Here is a 24,568-nt window from a genome sequence, read left to right on the forward strand (position 1 = left end):
TATCTTGTAGACTTCTGTGGTGTTTTGTAGGATTGAAATTCCTTCTTGTGAACAAATGTTTACATATCCAAGTCTAAAAGGCCTATAAAAATCTACTTTGAAGAAAAGAAGATGGTGGTGGAGAATATATTTCAACATCTTTCCTAAGTTACATGTGGAAACTTTGCTTTGCTCTTTGGCTTTAGAATATCTGGCTTTTAAGCTGGCTAAACTTCTGATATCAGTGTATAAAATTCTTTCAGCTTGATGTCATGCCAAGACATTTCCCAGGAAAAAGCTGTCTTTATCTTGTTTGGCCAAAAAAGGTGTTTGGACTTGCTTTACTTTCTGAAGAAAGGGTGAGGTCTCCTTAAGTACAATTTTTTTTTCAGCTCAGCTTAAGATTGTGAAGCTCACAGCTCCCTGTTGTATCTTGCCTTGTACTTTTTATTTCCTGAGGCAACAGAAGTCAAGTGATGGGTACTGAAGAGCTTTTAAAAACAATGTCTTCATTTCCTGAATTAGTCGAGTGTTACTTCATCTCTCATGAACTTATGTGCAGCATTCACCTACATTCTTCCACTTTTCATCTTTCTGCTGTTACCTGGGCTTGCTTATGTTCCTGAAATGATTCCTCTAACAATGCTGAATGGTGTTACATTAGGTGGTGACCTCAGCCAAAAAGTGTCAAATAGTCTTTTCTGATATAGTTTCTTGTTTTTTAATGTGATCACAAAAACATCTCAACTTCAGTGACTTAGTTCCTCAACAGCCTCAAATGTTGAATTTCCATTAGTGTAGCAAACTAATGTTGGCTGGTTTCTGATTCTGGTTCTGATACATAACACGTTGGTGTAACAGTAATGCAGAAATACAGTCCTTTTTTGTAAAAAAAAAGAAAATTAGCTCTCTTTTTGCATGGTCTTGCAAATACTCTCTTAATGTCAGAACTTGTTTTTGTCTGTGCTGCTCCTGTGGTGCTACAGATTTACCTGTGGATTCCTGATTGCCGGAACCCTCTGTGGTTTTACTGTGACAGCCTCTTAGGGAAGCTGCTGCTGGGGATGATGATTTGGAAGTGGTATGGAGTACAAGGATATGGACAATTTGAATCAACTTATTTGGAGTACACTTCGCTGCTTGGCTTGGTTTGTGGCAGTTCCTAGGTTTACACTGGTAGCCACCTGGACTTCTGGAAGTCCACTTGTTGGAGGATAAAGGAAAACTGGGCAAAGAGGTCTTGTCAGGCTAGTTGGGAGGTAAGTTCTTCATGTTTTATTAAACAGCGGGGATCTTTCAAGAGCCTGGGAAAATTACATTATTACCCACAATTTTCAAATAATGTGTTCTAAAGTGATTGTCATGCAATTTAGTTAATATTTCTCCCATGGTTTTTAAATGAAAAAGGATGGAGTAAGTAAAATTGTTTCCAGTCCCCTGGTGAGTTCTGGTGGATGGCTGGACTCCTTCAGCCTGTGCTGGGGTTTTAGTCTCTCAAATGAGTTGTGAACATGACCAGTTATTTAAAAATAGGTTACCAAAATTCTGTCAGGCACCTTAAGTAAGGTATTTTTATTCGTGTGCAGGGGGAGATAATGACAGATGGAAATCACAGCTGGTTTGGGCAGTTGACACCTGAAAATCAATGCCTTTGTTTGTCTGCACAGTGGGGATCACAGGCACCCCAGGGGGCTCCTGTGGGGTCAGTGGTAACTGGCCTGAGGTGTTGATTCAAAAGAAGATGAGGAGTGCAGGGCTGCTCTGACATGGAATCTACCAGGCTGCCAGGACTGTAAGGAAATACTCCAAGTGGTAACATGAGAGAGATTCTTGTGCTGGCATATGGAGGTGTTTTTAACAAAAGAAAAATCCCTGAAGTAACACTAAGATAATTGCTGCTTCAAGATAACTGCAATATCAGAACAGAGACAGCATCTCTGCAAGGGTTAAGGTCAAAGCAAGTTGGTTTTCCAGCAGGAATTTTCCTTTCTAGTACCTTCACTTCATTACTTCCGAGTCAGTGTAACGTAAGTGCTGTCATTTGCCCGGTGGATGCTGGTTCTATTGTATCTCTTACTGCAACATTAATGAAAAGGCATAATGTGACTGGCTGAAAGAGAGGAGACTTCCTAGGCTTCAGCCAGCTGGAAGTAACTGAATTTCTAAGGAACAGCAATTTGTTTTGAAAGCTAAAGATGAAAAGATGCCTCCTTGGTCATCACGTGAACAATAAATCCAAGTATTTTTCTTAGAATTTTAGGTAGTGGCCTCTTCTCAGTACGTGTGTGTCAGCTGCTGTGATGGACTCTTGTGGACTATTAATCTAAAAGCATTTACATAACTTGGATTATCATTAATTATATTAGCGCAATTAATGCATTTAATTCTCTGGTTTATTGAAGTTTGTTCATTCTGCCTGTAATGACTTTCCAGACAATGTGTTCTGATAGGGAATAATCAATAGTTTAGTTTGTCTTGCTTTTTTAGGACTTAGTGGCAGAAGGAATTGGTGGTACAGCACTTCTCCTGGGTGAATTGGGATGTAGGAGTGTGAGGATAAATGGAAGATGGAATTTTGATCCCTGTTCTCTGTTTTGATTGACTTCCAAGATGCTCAGTTCCAGGGGTTTCCTGGTTTCTTCCCTAGCAGCATGGGAAGGTGATCTTACTGTAACATGGAGGTGTTGGGAGCCCCACCTGGTCTTTATGGAATGGTTGAAGTCCCTTTAAGGGGAAGAGTTTTCCCTTGTCCTGGAAGGATTTCAGTTTGCATGGGAGGGGCGAGGTGGGGCAGGTGGTGCTGTGGAAGGGTGGTGCTGTGCTGGCTGTCAGCAGAGATCCCAGAAGGGAAGGCCACAGGTGCTGGAGAAGGACAAGGGTTGTGGGTGAGTCAGGAGCTGCAGTGGGAATGGGGACTGTGGGAAGAACTGTAGGTTTAAACAATCCCTGTATGAGGATGACTGTGGAGTACTGGGGAAAGGCTAAGGTGGTGGAAGCCCAACTAAGCAAATAGAGTTTCTCCTTTGGAAAGGAATATTTTCTCAGGGAAACATGGATGCAAAAGAGATACCCTTTGTGGTGAATTTTGTGCTGATTTTGGTGGCTTAGATCTCCCCCTTTCAGCACCCAGTACATGGATCCCATCAAAGCACATCTGATGCCTGCAAGGGCTCTTGAAGGATTACCTGAATAAGAAAACTTGATTGTTCAAGAAAACTGAAACAAAACAAGACTGGGCCATTGACTTCCCCTTCCAGCAATCCCTGTAAGGATTTCCCAGTAAGGAGGAACACTTTGGAATGCATGACCAGGCTTGGTGGTGTTGGATGTCCAGACAGGAACAGCAGCATGAGTTGGCCACTCTGTTTTTTGTGTCGTTCAGAGCTCTGAGAGGAGTCTGGGCACTGTGGTGCAATTCCCCATCCCAAACAATGACAGGCTGTTGGGAACTTTTCCTGAAGATGTAGAGAGGTACCAGAGCAACTTTCACAACTCTTGCAAACAACAGCATCAGCTCTGTGGGACAAACCATTGGATCTGTAGGATCCACATTCCACTGAACCTCCATGCATCGCTCCACATGCAAAAAAATCTGACAGGACAAATCCAGCTGTGGCAAGGATTGTTTATTAGCTGGCATTTCAGCTGTGAATGAAATGGGGCAAAAGAAAACTGAGTCAAACCCTCATTTTTTGCGCTTGGAATAAAGAAGGGGTTCTCTCTGTGACAGCCATAACTAGCAGAGACTGGCACAGGAGGATGACCAAGCTGAGGCTTTTCTCAGATCACTGGTATCTCTCCTTGCCTAACCCTTGCATTTCCTGGAGTCTTGTTCAGACTTCCAGAATGCACAATGCATTGTGCATTCCTTGCTGGTGGAATTTCAACAACAGGTGGAATTGTTTGGTGTCTGAGTCTTCCAGACAGCTGCTGAGAATTGTTCTGGTCAAGTGTCATCATCCTGTGATGGACTGTAAGCTGAGTTTCTGTAGCCATCTTCATAAACTCTCCGTCTTGTAATGGATGAATAATCAGAAAAGCAGCTTTTATTTAAGGTCCACCCTGCAGCCAGGCCTGTGAGACATCAGTGGGGCCCCTTGGAAACACTTAAGGTTTAGAATTCTAAAACTCAGTGTGAAAACTGGCTGTGTTATAGGGAACGGGTTTTTCTTCATCCTGACTTTAAAGAGTGGCTTTGTGTGTGTCTCAGGGGTACAAATTAAAGAGTAAAATCCTGTGGCTTTGAATAAGAAGCATATAGATGACAAAGTACTTCTGCAAGTTCCTGAGAGAGCAGATGTTTACCTGTGAGAGCAGATGTTTACCTGTGTGCAGGTATCATTTGACTTCTTAATGCCCAAGCCTAAGGGATAATAGAATTAAAACAACTGTGTCATGTTACTTAAAATTTCCCTTTAATCTATCTCTAAAAAAATGTGATGCAACAGAGAATTCCCTGGGGATCTAAATAGTGGCTGGAGCTTTAAAAAAAAAAAAAAAACAAAGCAGGATTTTTCAAAATGGATCCTAGATTAGAAAAAATAATACATTGGTCCTGTGTGTGTACATTTAACAGTTCTTATCTTTCATTATATGTGTTAATATTAAGGCTGGTGTTTAATTCAGATGCTGGGTGACTCATGTTAAGCATAGAGAGATGTAACACAATCCTTGTGTTCTCCAGACCAAAAAAAATACTTTTCTTTAGAAAGTGTTTTGGGGGTATTAAGGGCTGTTATTAGTGGAAACTGGGGGGGAGCTGGAAAATATGGATTTTCTTTCCCCTTTCTTCCTCCTTTATGCAGGTGCTCATTGAAATAACATTGCTGATGCATAGGTTTTGGAGTAAAAGGTGATCAGGGAGGCATCTGTGTCTGTGGAAGTTTCAGGGAGCCCCCAGTCAGTAAGTCAAAGGTGGACGTGACAGATGGGTCAGCAGCCAACCTGTGGTGGTTTAGTCTGTCCTGTGAGTTTTGTGCTGGGGCTGGAGGGAGATGCACGACCCAAAATTTGCAGCCTTGTGAGCAGCACTGCTGGGCCTTGTACTCCAGCTGCACTAGCCGTGCTGGAACTCAATTTTCATGCAATAATCCAAAATAATAAATTGCAGGTTATTTTACTCCGCCATGATTTTTGAGGTGTTGGAGTTCCCCACCAGGCCTGTGGCCCTGCAGGCCCTGGGCTGTGTCCCAGCCCTTCTCAGATCCAACACCTAAAGCCAGCACAGCCTTGTGCCAACCCGTCCCGCACCGCCATGGCCTCGGTGCGGTTCATTCTTGGAGCTGCTCCATGACAGCTCTGAGGCACCTGCGGGCCCTTTGCGGGCCTGGGCACGGCAATCTGTGTGATGGAGCCGGGCCTTGCGCGGCCAGGGGGGTGCCAGGGGTGGGTTTGGTGGCGCGACGGCCGCTTCGGTGGCGTGTCCCGGGCGGTGTCTGTGGGGACAGGAGCCATGCGGAGCTCGCGGAAGCAGCGACGGGACACTCGCACCTCCCGGACCTCCCACACCGCCCAGCCCGGCCCGGCCCGGCCCAGCCCCTCCCGCGGCCCGTCAGAGGGGCAGCGCCGCGGGGACTTTTGTCTGGCCTCAGGTGCGGCTGAGCCAATCACAGCTCGCCGGCGATGAACGACGGCTCTTCCGCCAATCACCAACAGCAGGTGCCACCGCCCACAGCCAATCACCGCAGAGCAGACGTAGTGCTTCACCAATGGGCTTTTAGCGGTGAGGCAAGGCGCCTCGGAATAGACAGGGGGACGGGGCAAGTGGGAGAATGGCAGGGCGCTGTCCAATAAGAGCTCGCGACTGCATTTGAACCGCCCAATGAGAAGGCCGAAGGTGGGCAAGGCTTGCGGTGTGTATAAAAGTTGGGGCGGTGCGGGCGGCGGCCGCAGTTGTCACCGGTAGCGGTAGGGGCGGTGGGCAGGAGCAGCTCTGTCCCCGGGACCGTCACTGTACAGAGCCCTTCCCTTGCTCCGACCCCTCCGCCATGACCACCACGGCCACGTTCTCGGGCATGGACCCCAATGGCAGGAACAGCTCCAGGTCTGCGGGGGCCTCGAGGGCCGCTGGGACCCAGAGGGCGGTGGGGCTGGGGGTCCCGGGGAAGGCATTTCCGGAGCGGTGCTGGGGCGGGGGCTCCGGCCGGGCCGGGGCTGTGGGCATGCGGTTCCTCCCGGCCTCTCCCGGGCGGGCTGGCCGGAGGCGGGGGCGACCGCGCCCACCCGGGTGGGCTGCGGGGGCATCCCGGGGCCGCTCCGTGCCCGGGGGAGGGAGGTGCGGGAGCTGCCGAGACCCGCCCGGGCTGCTCGGTGCGGCCCCGCCGCCGCCGCCGAACAAAGAAGGGAGGCGACTCCCCGCCTCGCCGCGCAGCCACGGCGCGGGGGCGGGGGGCACCGCGCCCCTCCGCCCGCCTGTCTCCCCCCCATCGCCGCGGCCCCCGCGCCCCTCGGCCCTGCGAAGCCGGCCGCGAGCTGGGTGGGGCCGGGCGGGCTCCATTGTCTGCGCTGCCCGGCCCCCCTGCCCGTCCCGCTCTGCTGGGGGGGTTCGTTCCCGTTCGGTCCGCGGGCTGCCGGTGCTCGGGGCCGGGGCCGCCCGTTCCCTCGGGCCGCGGCCCCGCTCCCGGGGGCGACCCGCGGCTGGAAGGGGCGGGGGCGAAGCGGAGCCTGTCTGCAAACAAAGAAAACTTGGCAGGTTGGTCTGGAGGAGATGCACCGCGCTGGGTCGGGCATCCGCGGTCTCGGCAGTGGCAGCTGGGGAGGATCGTGTCGTTTTCCACGCTATCGTGGCTTTTTTCAGTAAGGTTTTGGCCTGACAAAGCGGATGCTTCCTGTTCCCTTTTGGCGTTCCAGGGTGCTTTTTAAAGCGAAAAAAAAAAAAAATCTTTACAGAGCTTGTTTCCAAACCTTTTGCCAGAGCTCTTCTTGGAGTACGGGTGGATTTTCGGTGGACATCGCTGGGTATCAGGTGGAATTTTAACAGCATTTCATTGCTTGAAGTGTTAAACATGGCTTTCATAAAGCAGATTACAGCATTTCGAGGCTGTGAGAGGCTTCTAATAAAATCTGTCAGCCTTTACGTGAGGCTGGTAAAAGGGATTGATTATTCATTTTTAACAGTTTGAGTGATGGATATTTTTTCCTCCTTCAGCTGCCTATCATTAAGTCTGGCAGTGGAAACTGCTGTGCCCTTAAGAGAGTACTGGTTTCACTGCTGTGGTAAAAAGAGGGGATCAAAGGTTTGGGAACAAGTCCTGCTTTGAACAGACTGTTCTTCAGATTAGTAACTGCAACAGCTATAACTACGAAAATAAACCTTCTATACGTTTCCTCAGAGAAAAAAGGATAAAGGAGTGATTCAAGACCATTACACGGCATCTTGATTCAGAAAAGAGACAAAACAAGTCACAATAAAACATACTCTCCAGTCTGCTGGGATCCTCCCATTAGCAGCTGGGCATTAGCAATTCTTAGAAAAATAATTTTAATAGGAAAAGTATTGTTCTGGTTATGTAACAGTAAATATCCACATCACACACCTTTAGGAATCTCCCTTGCCCTTGGGGTGTTTGAGCTCTGTAGGCTGGAGAAGCATTTTTGTGTTGCAGCTGGAATGTAACAGGCACAAATTCTCCCAAGATGTGAGTTGCACAATTGGACACACTCTTTGTGTTGAATTCCCAGGTTTGGAGCATTAACAAGCTGGGTACTGCTTTGTGTTCTAACTTTGATTTATTAAATTATTTGTTAAGAAGAAGAAGTGTGCACTATCCTTAGTTTGTCCTAGTGTTCATTTTGGAGTATTGGAGCTCTTGAAGGCCCAAGAAGCCCCAGGTTCTATTGGTGTCCTCACATCTCTCTAGGAGTTTTGAAAGTTCTCACACGCAGTTTTTTTCTCCTGGCTTTTGTCTGGCTTCTCCAGCTAACAAAAGATCTCCTGCTTATGAAAATAAGATCAGGAGGAGTTTATGTTTCAAGATTTATTTTGCTGCAGCTGTTCATTTTGGTTGGGTTCTGCAGGTTGGAAAGCAGACTGCAATCAAGCTCTTGAAGTACTGAGCCGGCTTCTTTTGTGTCTAAGAGCAGATTGTTAGATTTAGGTTACATATCTGGAGCTTTGTACACGCGTCTCTCCTAATAATAGTCAACTCCAAGCTGTTTAATATCAACTTTTACTTCTAGACCAGCAGCATGCTGCAGACTTGAGGGTTTTTTCCTGAGGAAACGAATCTAAATAAAGGCTGCAGCACCCAGCATCAGTGGTGCAACCAGTCCTTTGCTCTTTGCTGTGCAGCCAGTCTGATGATTAAAAATGAACCTTCCCAGGGTACTCTTAAAAAAGCTGGAATTTGATGTGCCCACATAGTTATTTTTATTTTTTATTTGGCTCATAGTGGTGGGAGCAGCCCTTGGCATGATACTGGATGGAACAAGGGCACAAGTAGAGCACGAGAGCATTTTATTTTTGTAAGTGCCGCTGAAGAGCAGTGGAGATACAGTGCCAGGCTGGAATTCTGGCAGGAGCTTACCTGGATGGTTGAAGTGATGTGGGGAGTGCAGCTGGGCTGGCACAGGCTGTAAAGCTGCCTCTCTCCACAGAGTGCTGCGTCCTCCCGGCGGCGGCTCCAACTTCTCCCTGGGCTTTGATGAGCCCAAGGAACAGCCTGTGAGGAGGAACAAAATGGCATCCAGCATCTTTGGAACTCCTGAGGAGAACCCACCTTCCTGGGCTAAAGCAGGTGAGGCTGTAGTGCTTTGTTTCTGCATCTGCTGTTGGGGATTCATTTTGTGGCTCAGCCTGATGCTGCTGGTGGCTGGTGTGGAAACCAGAGTTCCCTTCCTGCTTGGTACTTTGGGGTTATGAACGTCTGCTTGCAGAGAATTGTTTATTTCTCATTAATTTCTTCCAGAAGGGTTTATTGTATGTTATTTTATGTTATTTTATGCTATTTTTATGTTATTTTATTTTATGTTAGGTTGCGAGCAGAGAATTGTATTTTGGATGCAGTTTCTCCAAGTTCAGTCACACAAGTGGACTTGTGTCTTACTGTTTGGAGTAGCACTGCTTGGTCTTGATTATTCAGAGGCAGTTTAGCCTCATGTTCTCACAGCTGGATTTAAGCTTCCCTTTCTGCAGAGCACTGCCAGTATGGGTGGCCTTGGTACCCCAAACTGCATCTGTTTAAATGACACTCTCGCTGCATGGGGTGCTGCTGTAAGACAATAATTTGTGAGGGATTATCTAAAGGACCAGGACTTTTTAGAATGGTAGAGCCCTAATTTCAAAGAAAAACCTCTCCCAAAGTACCGAAACCTGTGACTATTTATGATCTGTTTTCACATTAAGTTTATCTTGCAACCTGATTAGACTCAATCTCTGGTTGTAGGGGCTAAGCCAGGTGAAACCAGAGACAGTTGTGAATCCTCTGGACCACAAAGAACAAACTCAACTGAGGCAAACTGTGGAGACTTCATAGATCCCAAGGTCAGTACTTGACTACAAAAGAGCCTGATAATGGACAATTCACACTCTGTGTGGGATTGATTTATCACGGATGTTCACACAGTTGGAAGCATTGTAGGATTTGAATCCTTTCTCTCAAATTTGTTTTTTCATGGAGGTTCCCCTTTCCATCTGATACTCTTCCAGTATGCTCAGAAAGAAAGGGCTGGATTTTTCACAAGGACCACTTTGTAGAGCTCTTAACCCATCTCATTGCTGAGACAGTAATAAGGTGATGTGAAATCTAATTTCAGCTCTGTGTGTGATTGTGGGTTTAAACATTTCACAAACAACAGTTACTGCAGCAGACTCTGTGTGGGTCTGACAACAAACTTGGGTTCACATCCCAGGAAATTCTTACCTCAGTAGTTTTAGTACTTTTTTTGTTTTAATACTACCATCAGGTGTGTTATTTTCTATATAAACTCTTTACCTAGTAGCAATATGGAGCATAATTTATAGTGTTAGTGGTGTTAAGTAAAATTTGCTAGATGTGTAATTATATTTAATGGGAAAAACAGGGTTCTTTTGAAACACAGTAAATTCAGTAAAAAAACAGTAATTTGAACTTAGATCCCTAGGAATGTAGGCTAACCTGTATTTGCATGAACAAAGTGGAAAAAATAAATCTCGTTTAAAACTCTCCAGCCTTAGGTTTTCTGAAAAGAACTGGGTAGATAAATAATTATCTGAAATGTTGTAGCAGACACCTTTTATCTTGGGTTTTATCTTAGGTTTTATTTTGGGTTTTCATATCAAGCATCACAACCCATTTTTGTTACTAGTTGTAGCTTTAAGTCACAAAACTGTTCTTTGTTACAAAAATGTCTTATTTCAATTTAGTGACTCTTGTTTCAAATATAAACGAATAAATTTTCTGTGGTATATTTTCAGCTTTAAATTTAACTGTTTAGTCTAATTCTTTCTAAATTGTTTTAAATACTGTGGTTAGCTTTGCAAACAGATTGTTCCCTTGTGGAATACTTTACTTTTGTGCAGTAATTCAGGTGCAAAAGCTGGAGACTTAAGGCAATACATTTGTGTCAGTTTCTGTGCTCTTTTTTAATCCCAATTTTTGCAGTTTCACTGTGTAATTAGCAATGCTAGATCTATGAAAGTTGATAAATCTGATGCCATTGGAAAGCCTTGGCTGCTGCTGGGAGACTCCTTATCTTTGTGTCAAGCTGCAGCCTGCAAACACATTCAGCATGTAAAGAATGTTGAACTGTTTATGTAGTGAAGGAAACTTCATCAGGGGAAAAAAGCTGATCTGTGTTTCACAAATGAAGTTAAATACCCTGGAAAGAACAAATGCTCTTGTCCTTGCCAACAGATAAATGTAAAGAGCTGCTCAGTAGAAAGCAGAGGATGCTCCACTCTTGCTTATTGCTGTCAGTGTAATGTTTTTGCCCTTCCTGCTGAGCAGTGGGAATATTCTGGATCCTGTCAATGGTGCTTTATTTGGGATGCTCTGTACAATAAAGTGTTCTTACCCACCTCTGTCCTTCACTGTGGGAGTAACAAATGTGCCACGTGTCATCAGGATTACTCCAATATCTGTTTCAAATTCTAGAAGTATGTTAGGCAAATAAAGAACTGGTTAAATTATAAGTCAATCTCTAAGAAATGGTGCTTACAAATCCATTATTTCAATCTGCAGAATTATGAGTGCAGAGCCCACTGTGCCACTCTGGGATCTGTCCCTCAGAGCCTGTTGCTGCTCCAAAAGTGCCTCCCTGAGCCCGTGGCTCAGAATGTGGTTCCTCATAGAGCAGTGTGCCCAGACACCATGGTCACACCATGGAGGAGTATCCACTCCATGGAATAGGAAAATGCTTTATGAAACATGAGATGTAACATGTTCCTCTCTCTTTTCTAGGGAGGAGATGTTGGTGGTGACATTTTTGGTGAGTAATTTCCTCGGACTCCTCTAGTAAAAGCCTGTTGCAGGTGGCTTTGCAGTAGAAGAAGATGTAGGATCTATAAATGGGATCATTTATTGGGAGAGAGGCAGCCTGGGGTTGTCCCTGGAACCCATCAAATCACCAAAGTGACCAGCTGCTTCACTGGAGTGTGGGCATGGAGGGAAATGTGGAATGCTGTTGCTCATCAGGCTAAAAAGGAGAACTGTCCTGTTGGTTTATTTTGCTAGCAGCTGTTGGTGCCAAGATTTGTCTGAGTACTGGAAGGTAAGGTGGAGACTCCTGCAAAGAGTTCAGTGATTGAAAGGCCACGCTGCTGTTAGAGTTGCTTATAATTAAATAGGACAGTTAACATAATTGACTTTAGTTTAGCAGTTTCCTTCTTTCCCATTGTCTTCTGATACAGCAAACTCCACATTCACAGGAAGAATCAAACCCAGCTACTGCTTTTGCAAGTATCTGTATTAACCAGCTCTTGACTTCCTGTTGCTTTTAAATGCTGATTTTTGCCAAGGAAGTTGATCTGCATACTGCAAATCTCCTGTAAACAGGCATTTCCCCTTGAAGTGCTTTTTCTAGCTCTGAGGCTGGAAATGCCTCCTTTGCAAGATTCACTTTAGGAATATCTGACTTCCTGATGACAGGAATTCGTGTGTTGACTGCTGCTTTCCAAGTGCTACTTTCAACACCTTAGAGTGGTGGGACATCCCTGGGGCCATTAGCACTTCCATGTCCTGAAAAGACACTTGCTGGGAGGGGGGAGAGCTTTTCCAGAACATTTCCACTACCTCTGTGTCTAAAATAAGTATTGCCTCTCTAGCAGGCTGCTTCTAATCCAACTGGTACAGGCTCTAGGATTTCTTTCCCATGTCTGTCTGATCCTAATTAGCACTGTAGGCATCCAGTGTTGATGCCTTGAGTAGGAGGATGTGGTTTGCTAATAGAAGAAAACTGCTCTGAGGGCTCTGCTGCTTTTCCTGGTGTTTGTTTAAACCAGTTCCCACAGGGCAGAGGAGATTCCACAAACAGCAGGGAGGTGAGAATGGCTGAGATGCCAGGAAGCAGAAACAGGGCTGCCTGGGATCAGGACAGCTGGCTGAAATTCAGAGTGCAAAGTCAGGTATTCCTGACTTTTTTAAAAGTTCACATTTTCACACGTGTATTTGTCTTTTGGTTTGTTTCTGGCAAGTGACAGTGAAGAAAGTTCTTATCAAGGGTCAGGGGAAGCTATGCTGGGAGGTGGTTAAAAAGCAAGTGTTATGGAAGGTAACTGGGATTGTTTCTTGTTGTGGCCATGACTGAAAATTAAATTTTTGAAGGTGGCCAAGAAAATGGCAGGGAAAGGTTTGAATGTGAAACTTTCACTGATGGTACTTAGGAAGGAGTAGAAATTAATGCCTCCTGGAAATGGTGTGTGTGGCAGATACATGAACATCCTGATGGATTTTTAAATTAATTCCTACCATTGATTGCCTTGGGTATTGTAGCTGAGTGGAGCCCAGTCTCTGATCTGGATCTCCCTCCTCCCCTGGATTTTCCTGCTGTGGGATGGCAAACTTAGGCTGCTGAACATCCCACTGGCACACCTGGGACTTGTACTGGCCTTGTACTGTCTGTGGGGTTGGGAAAGGAACAATGAACACCTCCAAGCAAAAGCTGTCAGCTGACAAGTTCACAGCACAACCAGATTCTTAATAGGTTTCTGTCATTAAAAGATATTTAATCTTTTGAATGTGGAAATTATTTTCTGTATGTAACTGATTATAAAACTCCAAGTATGTGTCAGGTGGGATGTGTATATTTATTAATCAAGCCTGTCTAGGGTAAAAAAAACCCACTTATTTTGCAGCAGGGCTCTTGTTTCCTCTTTGGGAGCTGTAGTTCCTTTCTGGGCATCAGAGTTCTCAGGGGCTTGCAGTGCACTGAGCAGGGAGCTGTTTCAGGAATTAGACCTTTTCTGAGAAGGGAGGAGCTTTAATATTTTATCTGATCCTGTTGGTTTTACCACTTCACTCATCAGGTTGGCAAACTTAGCTTGATTATGTGGGAAGTGCTAACGTTTATCAGCTACACAAGGAGCTACAGAAACTTCCCCCAAAGCCTCCTGTGCTGGTAATTCTTTTGTGATTCAGGGGCAGTGTGAGCTGAATGAATGTGAGCAGCCAAGGAGAACCAGGCAGTGTCTGAGTGTACATGACCCACAGGAAGGTGGAGCCTGGACCCTGCACAGTGCTGGGACTGTCCCCAGGCAGGGACATTCAGCCCTTGCTGACACAGCAACTACAGGAGCTTCAGGCTTAAAATGTGGTTTTAACCCAGCACAGCTGAAACAAACAGTTAATGAACACAGCAGAGGATCTCTAATGGAGATTATTGCATGGGGACTGTGCTCAGATGCTGGAGTTCTTTGAGATTATTATAAGCATGGATATAGGGGGAGTTCAGTGGGGCAAAAGTTGGATTTTGGTGTTTCTGATAACATTTTGCATTGAAAAAAACAATCTGAGTTGACACAGGCTGTGAGGAAAGCTGCTGCTGGGGGTAGGAAGAATAGGAGGCAAAGGGTAGGACTTAGTAATTACCTTTCAGGTGGGAAAAATGAGCTATGGGAGATGATGCTGGAGGTGGTTTTATTCAGTGCCTTTGTCTGTGACCTGGAAAAGGGTAATGAGCAGTGAAGTCTCCAGTTTTGTTGGTGATATTACCTTTTTCAAGTAGTCAAATTGTGCTGATGCTGGGAAAATCTCACTGCCATGAGGACTCAGCTAAATGAGGCAGGCAGGTATAAAGGCAGGATAATCCCTGTGTAAGCAAGTGTAAAGTAATGAATCTGGGGAGTGGGGGGGGGGAAAGCCCCCAAAAACTAAACCATGGCAGCCTTGTGTTCAGCTCTGTGCTGTGGTGCTCCCAGGATCTGCCTTGAGTCCTTCCCCTTGAAATTCTTTGAGATGTTTGGAGGTGCCAGCAAAATACTGAATGTCATCAGGGAGGGGATGCAAAATTACTTACTTTTTCCTGTAAACAATGATAATACCCCCATATCTTGAATTTTGTGTACAGTCTTCGATACATGATGTGCAGGGTGTTGTAGTGGAGGTCACAGGGAAGGTGAAGATGAAGGGGTGCAGTGGCTGCTCTGTGAGGGGAGATTAAATAGTTGTGCCTGTTCAGTTTGAAGGAGAAGGCTTGAGGAGGAAAATTGGTCAAGATCTGCTAAATCATGAAGCTTAAGCTGAATGTGCAGCAGTTCTTTGAATTCTCCCAACCCAGAATTAGTGATCATGAGAGGAAAGAAAGGGGTCTGTTAAAAACAGGTGAGGTTCATCTTCACCACCAATATCAGGGGCTGCTTGGTGCTGATTTGGGCCTTTGGCTCGGAACTGCTCATGCTAACCTGTAAAAATGTGAGATGCTGTACTCAGTTGTCAGCAGTGCAGATACGTTAGTTGTTTGCTCCAGTATCTAAAGTGCTTCCTGTGAAGAATTCCTTCTGTACCCTGTCTTTACTTGTGGCTTGCTCAGAAGGATTTAAAATAAACTATCATGTGCTCTCCAGGGAGTGTACAATCAGAGCCTCCCCACGCATGGCTGTTCCCTGGTGTGTCCTGTGTGAAGCCTCAGAAGTGTGTCAGATCCTTTTCCCTCCAGTTAGGAAATTTGGGATGCAGTTTGAGCTCTTGCTGGTGCTGCTATGGCTCCCAGCACCTGCTCAGACCTGAGTAACAACGCCACAGTCACAACACTGTCTGATTATATGTAGAAGACTTAAGCCTTAAGCTGCTTGTCATTAAAAAAATGAATTGCTGGTGTCCCCTAATGGCAGCTGGCTGAATGTGGCTCTTGCTGAGGGCCTGAGACTGAGCTGTAAGGCCTCAGATTTGATCTGAGAAACACTTCTGAGGGCTGAGTCTGCCCTGCCAGTGGGTGACAGCATTGGAGTGTGTCCGTACCCCTGGACAAATCTGACAGGAGCTGAGCTTCCGTCTGAGCCAGCCAAACATCTGGCTCTCATCATCCACATCAAACACTTTAAAAGCTTCTTTTCTTCTAGAAAACACTGAGGCTGATGTAGAAGCTGCCCCAGGTCAGAGTGAAGAAAAGTCCCTGCCTGCTGCACCTGTTCCTAGCCCAGTAGCACCAGCACCTGCACCCTCCAGGAGAAATCCACCCGGTGGCAAGTCCAGCCTAGTGCTCGGTTAAACCTTTCCCTTCCTGACTGTTTTGAACTTGTGTCTGTTTTCTTTCCCCCATGCTTGTGAACTGCACAACTTGAGCCTGACTGTACATCTCAAATTTCTTTCATTAAAAAGAAGCACTTTATGTACTCCATCTTTTTTTGAAATTAAAGGGTTTTTTTCCACTTCTGTCCTGTGTTTCCCCCAGATCTACTGGAAGTGACATGAGTGTTTTCTAGTGATAGACTTGAGGGAAAGCTTTATGAAGTATTGTAATGTAATTCAAAGGAGAGTAGCTTGGTTCTAAGTGTGCTTAGAGGGTTTTTGTACTGAGATTTTTTTTTAGAACCCCTTAGCTTTACAAGGGTCTAGAATCCTGGTTAACCAGGCCAGCAAACAATCAGCAAGAGCAGTCCCTTCCTCCACATGTGGGATTTAGGTATCGAAAAGTCTTCATTGACTGCATGTGGTAAATGCCTTGAGCCCTGTTGTGCCATATAAATCATTAAGTGGTTAATGTACACCATGCTGCCTTTAAAAACAAAATAAATCTTGATACTGGACTACTATGACACAGGGTCTGTGCCAAATAGAGGGCTGATGACCAGAGCCACCTGGCCTAGTGCTGGGAAGGGGCTGATTCAGACTTTATTCAGTAAAGGTGGAGTGGATCATATAAATAAGAATTACAGGGCATTTTTTTTACAACTGACTCAATGCTGTGCATGATCATGCTGGTGCTTGACCATGAGGTGAAAATCTCATCCTTTAAAGTGTGTGTTGTAATTTCACAAAGCTGGATTGTTGCTTAAAAGTAAATAATATAGAAATTTTGAAGCAGCGTTTCCTGTGTGGGTTTTATTTCACGGGTTTGGTTTTGCTTTGTTCTCAGTTGTCCTTGTCTCAGCCAACCTTCCCTGCTCTAACAGAGGAGAGTTCTTACACCTGGCTTGAGGTCACCACCATATATGCTGACTTCCCCTGAAGAAAAAATCTTCTCTTTTCATTTTTGGCTTCTAGATCAGAGAACTGTGGAATATGGCTTGATATATCATTACGGTTTACCCAAAACACTGTTTTTTCTCAAGAAAACTGAGAAAATTTATTTTCCTCATTAAAAAGAAAAAAACCAGAAGACCCTAAAGATGGAGAGGGTGGAATTGAGACCAAACCATGAAGTTCTCTGCTGTTCTGGAAGGGCTCTGCTGCCCAATAAGCCACAGCAGAGCATCCCTATGGAGCTGCTGTGTTTTATGGTGCTTTTTCCACCCTTCTGTGGGAAGAACTGGTGCCTGAAAGCACCCTGGCTTTCCAGACCACCGCTGGAGAAGCCCTGCCCTGGGGTGCTGAACCTACCGAACTGGATTTGCTGTGACCTGCTCCTGCTGTCCTCCATCGGGGGGGGTTCCCTGTAGCTGATGTGCCCCGTGCCCTGCACCGACTGCACAGAGAGCACAGGGAATAGCCCATACATTAATATTTCCTTTGCAAGCCTCGTGCCCAGGGGAGCTTGTTAATGCTCCCTGATGGATCAGAAGATGGTTCAGCGCTGCTGAGGCTCCGCTGTGCTCCTTTCTCCTCGGGCCGGGGACCTGGCAGCGCCACCGCGGGGTTCCGAGGGGTGGCGAGGGTGGCTTTTGTGGGTTTTTGCTCTATTCCCGCTGGAGCCCAGCCCTGTTCCCACGCGGGGCTGCCCTCGGGGCCTTCCGCCCCGCCCCTTCATGCATATTCACGTAGCTAATATGCATATGCATGAGCGCTCTAACCGTGCCGGACCGGGGGCGCTGCGGGAGCGGCGAGCGGGCTCCGGGCTCGGCATGGGCGGCGCGGCCGGGCCGCTGCGGGTGCTGCTGGACATGGACGGGGTCCTGGCCGACTTCGAGGGCGCCGTGCTGCGGGAATTCCGCGCCCGCTTCCCGGCGGAGCCGCGCGTGGAGCTGGAGGAGCGCCGGGGCTTCTCGGTGCGGGAGCAGTACCGCAGCCTGCGGGAGGACCTGGCGGTGAGTGCGGCTGCGGGGCCAGCACAGCCTCCCCACCCCGCTGCAAACCTCTCCCTGCCCGCCGGGCTCTGCAAAGCTCAGCGTGGGACCAGAGTTTTTTAAAAAAACCCTTAAATTACCTGCAGGTTTTTTTGTCTAGATGGGGTTTGTTTAAGGAATATTCAAGCAATAAATCATGTTTGTTTATGTAATTAATAACCGAATTCATGCCTACTCACTGTATTTACAGGTTCCTAGTTCCAGGAACTTTTGACCATCAATAGTCATTGATCAGAACTCTGGCAGTTTGGAGCCTGTGGAAATGCTGACTGGATCCAGCACTCCTGTCTATCAGCCAGTGGCAGGAGCCTGCACTTTTCTGTAGGACAGGAGGGAAATGAAATTGTCATTTCTTAGTAGTAAAAAACCCCAGGGTCAGTACATGATCTTAAAATGAGCAATAAACTTCTAGGGAAAGTGTTCAGCAAGCCTGGATCAGCATCTGTTCCATTTCCTTACAGAGTCCTCAACTGTCCTGTGGTGACCAGAAGGAAGGGTGAAGTCTGGATGTACAGTATTTGTAATTTTGTCTTGCAGATCTCTCTGTTACTCATTCACTCATTAGCAAGCATTAAAAATAGCAGCAGTTTGCATGGATGGAGGGTGTTCCACCAGCTTTCTCCTGCTATTCCTGATCTCTTACTTGCTGTGCACTCAGCTTGTCAGGGCATGCAGAGGGAATATGGATACAGGATTTCATTCTGTACAAACTCAGATAGAACACATATAGTTCTTGTCCTGCTGTGGAGCAGTGTGAGGATGTGCAGAGCGCTCAGGGAGCTTTAAGTTATTGTTCTGCTGCAAAGCAAGAGCAAGAACATGAGTAGGTAAAGAAGAAGATGCTTCAGTGAATGGTTTGATGGCAGAATTTCTACACACACATCCCTCTGTAAAGGGCTGGCTATCCTGGAAGAAGTCACTGATTATCAGTGCACAAATTAAGGCTGCATGAAACACAAAACTAGAAATATTGTGAATCCAGACTTCACCCTTCCTTCTGGTCACCACAGGCCAGTCAAGTTCCTTACAGGACTCTAAGGAAACTGCTGATCCAGGCTGTGCTGAACACTTTCCCTGAGAAAGTAGTTGCTCATTTTAAGATCCTGTACTGGGCCTGGGAGTTTTTTACTGCTAAGAAATGACAATTCACATTCATTTCACTTCTCTTCCATAGTGAGGTAAAGGCTCCTGCATCAGAGTAAGGGGCAGGAGTGCTGGATCCAGTCAGCATTTCCACAGGGTCCAAACTGCCAGAGTTCAGATCAATGACTGTTGATGGTCAAAAATTACTGGAAGCAGAAACCTGTAAATATAGTCAGTAGACATAAATTTGGCTACTACATTGAATAAACAAACATGATTTTTTTGTTTAAATGAGTATTCTTTAATCAAATCCTGTGAACAACAACAAAAAAAGTTGCAAGTAATTCAAGGGGTCATGACTTTTTATTTTTTTTCTTTTTTGGAAGGCCTACAATCTGATCTATGAGAAAATTGCCCTTTGTTCTATTTCTGGAATCCTCATTCCCTAATTTGGCTCATGCTCATCCTGTTCCTCCCCAGACCTTAGGTGTGGCAATGAAATAACCAGATAACTGGTTTGGATCCCAGCACACCAGCAGTGGCAGAAAGCTCTTATCTTGCTGTTCTAGCCTGACTTCCTAAGGAAATAAGCTTTATGGAGCTGTGCTGTGTGTCTGTCTCCTTCAGTAATCTGGAGCTTTGGGCTGGTTCAGGTATCTTTGGCAGAACAATAAAGTTATAGTTTTAAAGATGTGAGGCTCCTTTGGGTTTTATGTAAATCCCATCCATTTAAAAACAGAGTCCTTGTTTGTTCTGCTATGGCTCTACAGAGTGTCTGTGGGACAGGAGAATCCCTGTGGAAAGTCTCTCCTTGGCTCCAGCTTCAGGGAAAGCTTTGGCAGGAGCCAGCAGCCCACACAGGGCAGTTTGTGGGGCCATGAGTCCATGCAGGGAAGTGGAGCCTGCAGTTTGTCAGTGCTGAAAGGAGGGGGTCAGCTGGACATGAGGGGGTCAGCTGGACACCAGGGTGTCTCTTTGTGGCAGGTGTCAGCTGTGTCTGTCCATGAACTTCCAGGGTGTGGGATATTCTCATGGCAGGGCCTGGGAAGTGCTGTGATGATGATTTATGCATCACCTCTTGTCGCAGACATCTTTTTGTGAAAATCCTTTCTTAGGATTTTTTCCCTTCTGAGGAGCTGAGGCCTCAGAAACAAAATGTAAACAATGGTTGTCTGCTGCTGTGGAATGCAACAGGTGGATCCGTGATTGGGCTCCTGTGGATGTTTGGATTTGGTGACCAGTCACAGCAGAGCTGGCTCTCGCTCTCTGTCCGAGCCAGCTGCCTTTGTTATCATTCTTTTCCATTCTATTCTTAGCTAGCTTCTGAGAGGAAACCTTTCCTTCTATTTCTTTTTAGTATAGTTATAATGTAATATATATATATCATAAAATAATAAATCAAGCCTTCTGAAAATGGAGTCAACATTCTCGTCTCTCCCCTCATTCAAGAACCCCTGTGACCACTGTCACAACCTCTTCCTGAGTGGTGTTCATGCTTAGCTGGTGCTGAGCAGCTCCCCCTTGAAACTTGAGTCATTACTTTGTTTTTGTTTCTGTTTTGATTGCAAGTTGATCATTAATTCCGCACTGTAAATCCATTTTATTTAGAAGGACTTCTAATCCATTTAATTTTGTTGAAGATTTTTTCACTGCATTTGCCTACCTCCCCTCCTGTGTGCATGGCCATTTTGTTGGTGGGGATTTATCCCCATGTTTCTTGACCCCAGGCAGTTTCAAGAAAAGGATTCGACATCCCCACCAGTGGTAAAAATTTCTGGAATTATTTTGAAGCCCTGCAAACGGGAAAGCATAGGGACAGATGTAGTCCCGCCAGTTTTGTATCCAAATTGTCATCTTACTAACGGAAGTTAAAAGGAAACATTCAGCATTGGTGGCATGAACGTGAGGAAGGAAAATGGTTTTACTTTCTTTTTCTAGTCACTTTTTTATGAGAGGAAATGGCTTCTGGTTCCAAGAGTCATCAAATCAAATTTCTTTCTCCAACAAAGCCAGACTTTTTTGTGATGTGGTGGAAACTTGCCAGTTTCTGGTGTCTTGCTGAAGGATAAAAGAGCTTTCAGACATGAGCCCCAAGTCTGTAATTCAATCTCCTTGGAAGAGCTCCAGGGAATTGTTGCTGGGATCAGGGAGGCTTTGCATGGAAACAGAGATCCGGGCAGATCTGATTGCCATGTCTGAACCTAGACAGGCTGCTTAACCTCTTCTGATCAGCATGTGAAATCAGGCAGTGCTTCCAGCTTTCTGGCTGTTGATTTATGAGTATTTGTAGGTGATGATAACTGAGTGAGCTTCAGGATCTGGGAGTTTGGCTTAACGCTCACTCTTCCTCACCGCTGCTTAATTGAAATGGGTTTTTGTTGATGTTCCACTGGTGATACAGAGCAAGGAGACCTTCAGCTGGAGTCTAAAGAGCTGGACACTTCTAAGCAAAGGCTGCAGCCTGCCTTTGAAGAATACTAAACAAGAATTAAGAATTTTCCAAATTGTTCAGTGGCATGGGAATGTATGACTTCGATGCTTGTGGAATAATGCTGCTTTGCCACCTCTGAATTTCACTATGTGACCCCAAGGAAGTTAAGATTTGTGTGTTTCAGGGTAAAGAGATATTGGAAGCTTAACCTCTCTGTCTGAAGGTGAAACTTAGGCCTGGAAGGGGCCTCAGCCCTCGGTGCTGCTGTGGGTCCTTTGCCATGATGGGATGTGGGATAAGGAATGGGAAAACCCCTCAGCTGTGACCTGCTGTGAAACAATCATTTAACACAGGCCACTGAATAGGTCAGGGAGCAATTCTTAAAATTAACTAACCAGAGCTGGATTCAAACCAGTAAATTTTCTAATAATAAAAGGCATGAAAATGTCTTACCAGTAAAAATTAAGAAGAAAAGGGACTGGAAGGACACTCCTAGCTGGAAATTGCCCTGGAAATACTGCTCTTCCTTTCAGAGATTAAAGATACCACTGTACTGTATCATATTAAATACTTTTTTGTCCCATTTTTGGCTACATTAGCCTGGGATAACATTGCTCCTCCAGAAATATTGTTTCTTTTCTATTTACATTCCCTTAAAAATGATTCTACCTTTCAAGCTAACCTCCTTCACCACCTGTTTATCATTAACTTCCTCTCTGGTTCGTGTGGCATCCCACCTGCCTGTATGGAAGGCAAGTTTACACCGAGAGCAGGTGCAGACGCAAAAGGGATAAAACCCTTTTAATCACAGAGCTCAGCCCAGTGCTGAGCCAGAGAGGGGAGCAGTGTCCCACAGCACCCCCAAACCCAGCTCAGATGGGGTTCATGGGGTGCACAGATCACCTCTCACAGAGCCAAAAGTTCTTGGGGAAGCACAGGGATCACCTGTGAACTTCTTGCTGCAGTCTCAGACTCTTTGGAGCAGATTTTCACCAGCCCATGACCTCAGGGGAACAGCTCCATCCAGGCTGGAGCCAAGGCCGCCTGCTCCTTCAACAATATTTGAAGTAGGTGGTTGAACATCAAAAAGCAACAGACATGGAGCTTTCCCAGTGCTCTCATCCTCATCTTTCCCTCTTGCTGAAGGGATTCTCCCCAGGTGTGGCTGTGCTGGCCTGGCCATTGGCACAGTCACCTCTGTACCCTGTTTGCTCTGAAGGAGAAGGAGGCTGATGGGTAGTGCCTGTGTCTGCCCACCCCTCCCCAGTGAATTCCTGAGCCCTCAGCTAATCTCAGCCAAATGTGACAGAGGAGGAGAAGCCTCGAATTTGTTCCTTTGGTTTTCATCAGAGCCAGCTGAAAGACACCTGCTGGGAAGGGGTGAGGTGGGAGCTCTGTATCCCTCAGCCCCCCAGAGACTCCAGTGGGTTGGGGCTGGTTGTGGGAGCAAAGCCAGGCCAGGGGCAGCTCTGCCTCCTCATGAGCCACCAGAAAGTGACTTCTCCTTGTGTGCTTGGACCTTTCCCAGAACACAAAGGTGAGAAATTTTATAATTCACTGCTGGGGGGAAGCACCAGGCTGTTACACAGGGGTGACTGGAGGGTGCTATGATAGAGCACAACCACTGCTCATGGTCCTCTGTCTCCTGCAGGCCAAGGTAGCCAGTGTCTATGAGTCACCTGGCTTCTTCCTAAGCTTGGACCCAATTCCAGGAGCCCTGGAAGCTGTGCAGGAGATGCTCCACATGCAGGAGTAAGGACACTTTGCACCCTGCAGCCCTTTTCCAGGATCTAACACACTTTCCCCTGACTGCTAACAAAGGCTGTTTCTTTTCAGTACTGAGGTCTTCATTTGCACGAGCCCTCTCCGGAAATATGAGCACTGCATCGTGGAAAAGGTGGGAGAGAATTGTTTTTATTGTGTTTAATGCTGCTTTTGCAAGGCTTTGCTGTTTCATATTACCCAAGTTGGAACTACTCCTTTCTAGAGACAGTAGCTGCTCTAGCTGCCAGGCTTCCCTCAATCCCTGTCTGAGGGATAGGTTCTCACACACAGAGCAGTAACTCAGGACAGGGAATCTCCAAGTGCCACATGGTGCCAGAATTGCTGTGGAGCACATGAGCCCTGGGCTCTTGGGGCTGGGCTGGGACCAGCTGTGTCAGCAGGTGACAGCAAAGGAACTGTTGTAGTGTGATCCACAGGGATGGGGTATTCCCAGGGGATTCTACTCTGGAGAACCACCAACCAACAAAACCTACTTCAGTCTAAATCTGGAGCCTGAGATGTCCCAGAAGAGGTCAGTGCTGTGTGGAGGAGGCTGTAGTGTTGGAATAAATCCTTTTTCCCTGTGGTACAAGAATGGAAGGGGGGACTTTGATCACTAGAATGACTTAGATGGGTACAACCCATGTGCTCTGGGCAAGCAGCCAGTGCTCACAAATTCAACAGCTGGGCACAGCCAGGGCAGTGCTGAGTGAAGGCTGTCACACAAACAGGTTTAATCAGCATCCTGGGCTGCAGCCAGTCTCCATGTGGGGATTCCTAGACACAGATAAGGTTTACAGGGGGAAGAAATTGCTCTATTAGGGCTGGTCTGACAGGAGTGATGTGCAAACTGAGAGCACAGCAGGATTTTCTCCTGTTCCTTGTCTCTGCAGTATAAGTGGGTAGAGAAACACTTGGGACCCGAGTTTGTGGAGCGGATTATTCTGACCCGAGACAAGACCGTGGTGGCTGCTGATCTGCTGTTTGATGACAAGGACACCATCCAAGGTTTGAACAGCATTTCCATGGTTGGCTGCTGGCTGGGGAGCTGATTTGAGATGATTCCAGCTTTTCCCCCTTCCCACAGGTGTGGAGCCGAACCCGAGCTGGGAGCACATCCTGTTCACCTGCTGCCACAACAGGCACCTCCAGCTGCCGGCCCCGCGCCGGCGCCTGCATTCCTGGGCCGACGACTGGAAGGCCATCCTGGAAAGCAAGCGCAGGCAGTAGTCCAGGAAGGGGATGCTGTGCTCTTCCCACTGCCAGGAAACAACCAGCCCACCCCCTGCCATGCCCAGGAGGCACCGTCACTGCAGGGATCAGCCAGAGAAGAAATGAGCTGCTCCTGTCAGACACAGCGCTCTGGGTTTCTGGAAGATTGCTCTGCACTTTTAATCTCTGTAGTGTTTTGAATATTTGCTGTTGGAGAAGAGAAACTATAAACTACAAGCAGCTGTGGTTGGATTTTTGTGTGTGTTTAACCTCACTCCTGTTTGGTTTGTGCTCTCTGGGGGCAGAGGGGAGAGAAAAAGAGGAAGAAGGCTCTCATATGGGAGCAGATCCAGTGTAGGTGTCTGACAGGAAGCACTGGGCTCAACAGTCAAACCTTTTAACTGTTATCGATTTAGCCACCTTGGTTATTGGGTTTTCTCTTGCCTCATGGCTGATAATGAAAA

General features: G+C 46.4%; 2 protein-coding genes across 2 annotated transcripts; both read left to right on the forward strand.

Annotated features, from left to right (window-relative positions):
• The first annotated feature begins 5,869 nt into the window (after positions 1-5,869).
• On the forward strand, positions 5,870-16,412 carry JPT1 (Jupiter microtubule associated homolog 1). Its single transcript, XM_036394455.2, has 5 exons — positions 5,870-6,022; positions 8,575-8,714; positions 9,363-9,460; positions 11,358-11,385; positions 15,452-16,412. The coding sequence occupies exons 1-5, from the start codon at positions 5,967-5,969 to the stop codon at positions 15,598-15,600; spliced, it is 471 nt and encodes a 156-aa protein (XP_036250348.1). The 5' UTR covers positions 5,870-5,966; the 3' UTR covers positions 15,601-16,412.
• A 74-nt stretch (positions 16,413-16,486) lies between these two features.
• On the forward strand, positions 16,487-24,356 carry NT5C (5', 3'-nucleotidase, cytosolic). The gene is made up of 5 exons (XM_036394453.2): positions 16,487-17,575; positions 22,780-22,880; positions 22,965-23,025; positions 23,786-23,900; positions 23,980-24,356. Exons 1-5 carry the CDS (start codon positions 17,297-17,299, stop codon positions 24,120-24,122), a joined length of 699 nt encoding a protein of 232 aa, XP_036250346.1. The 5' UTR covers positions 16,487-17,296; the 3' UTR covers positions 24,123-24,356.
• Positions 24,357-24,568: the final 212 nt, after the last annotated feature.

The sequence above is a fragment of the Molothrus ater genome, chromosome 19 (genome assembly GCF_012460135.2).
Source record: "Molothrus ater isolate BHLD 08-10-18 breed brown headed cowbird chromosome 19, BPBGC_Mater_1.1, whole genome shotgun sequence".
NCBI lineage: Eukaryota > Metazoa > Chordata > Aves > Passeriformes > Icteridae > Molothrus > Molothrus ater.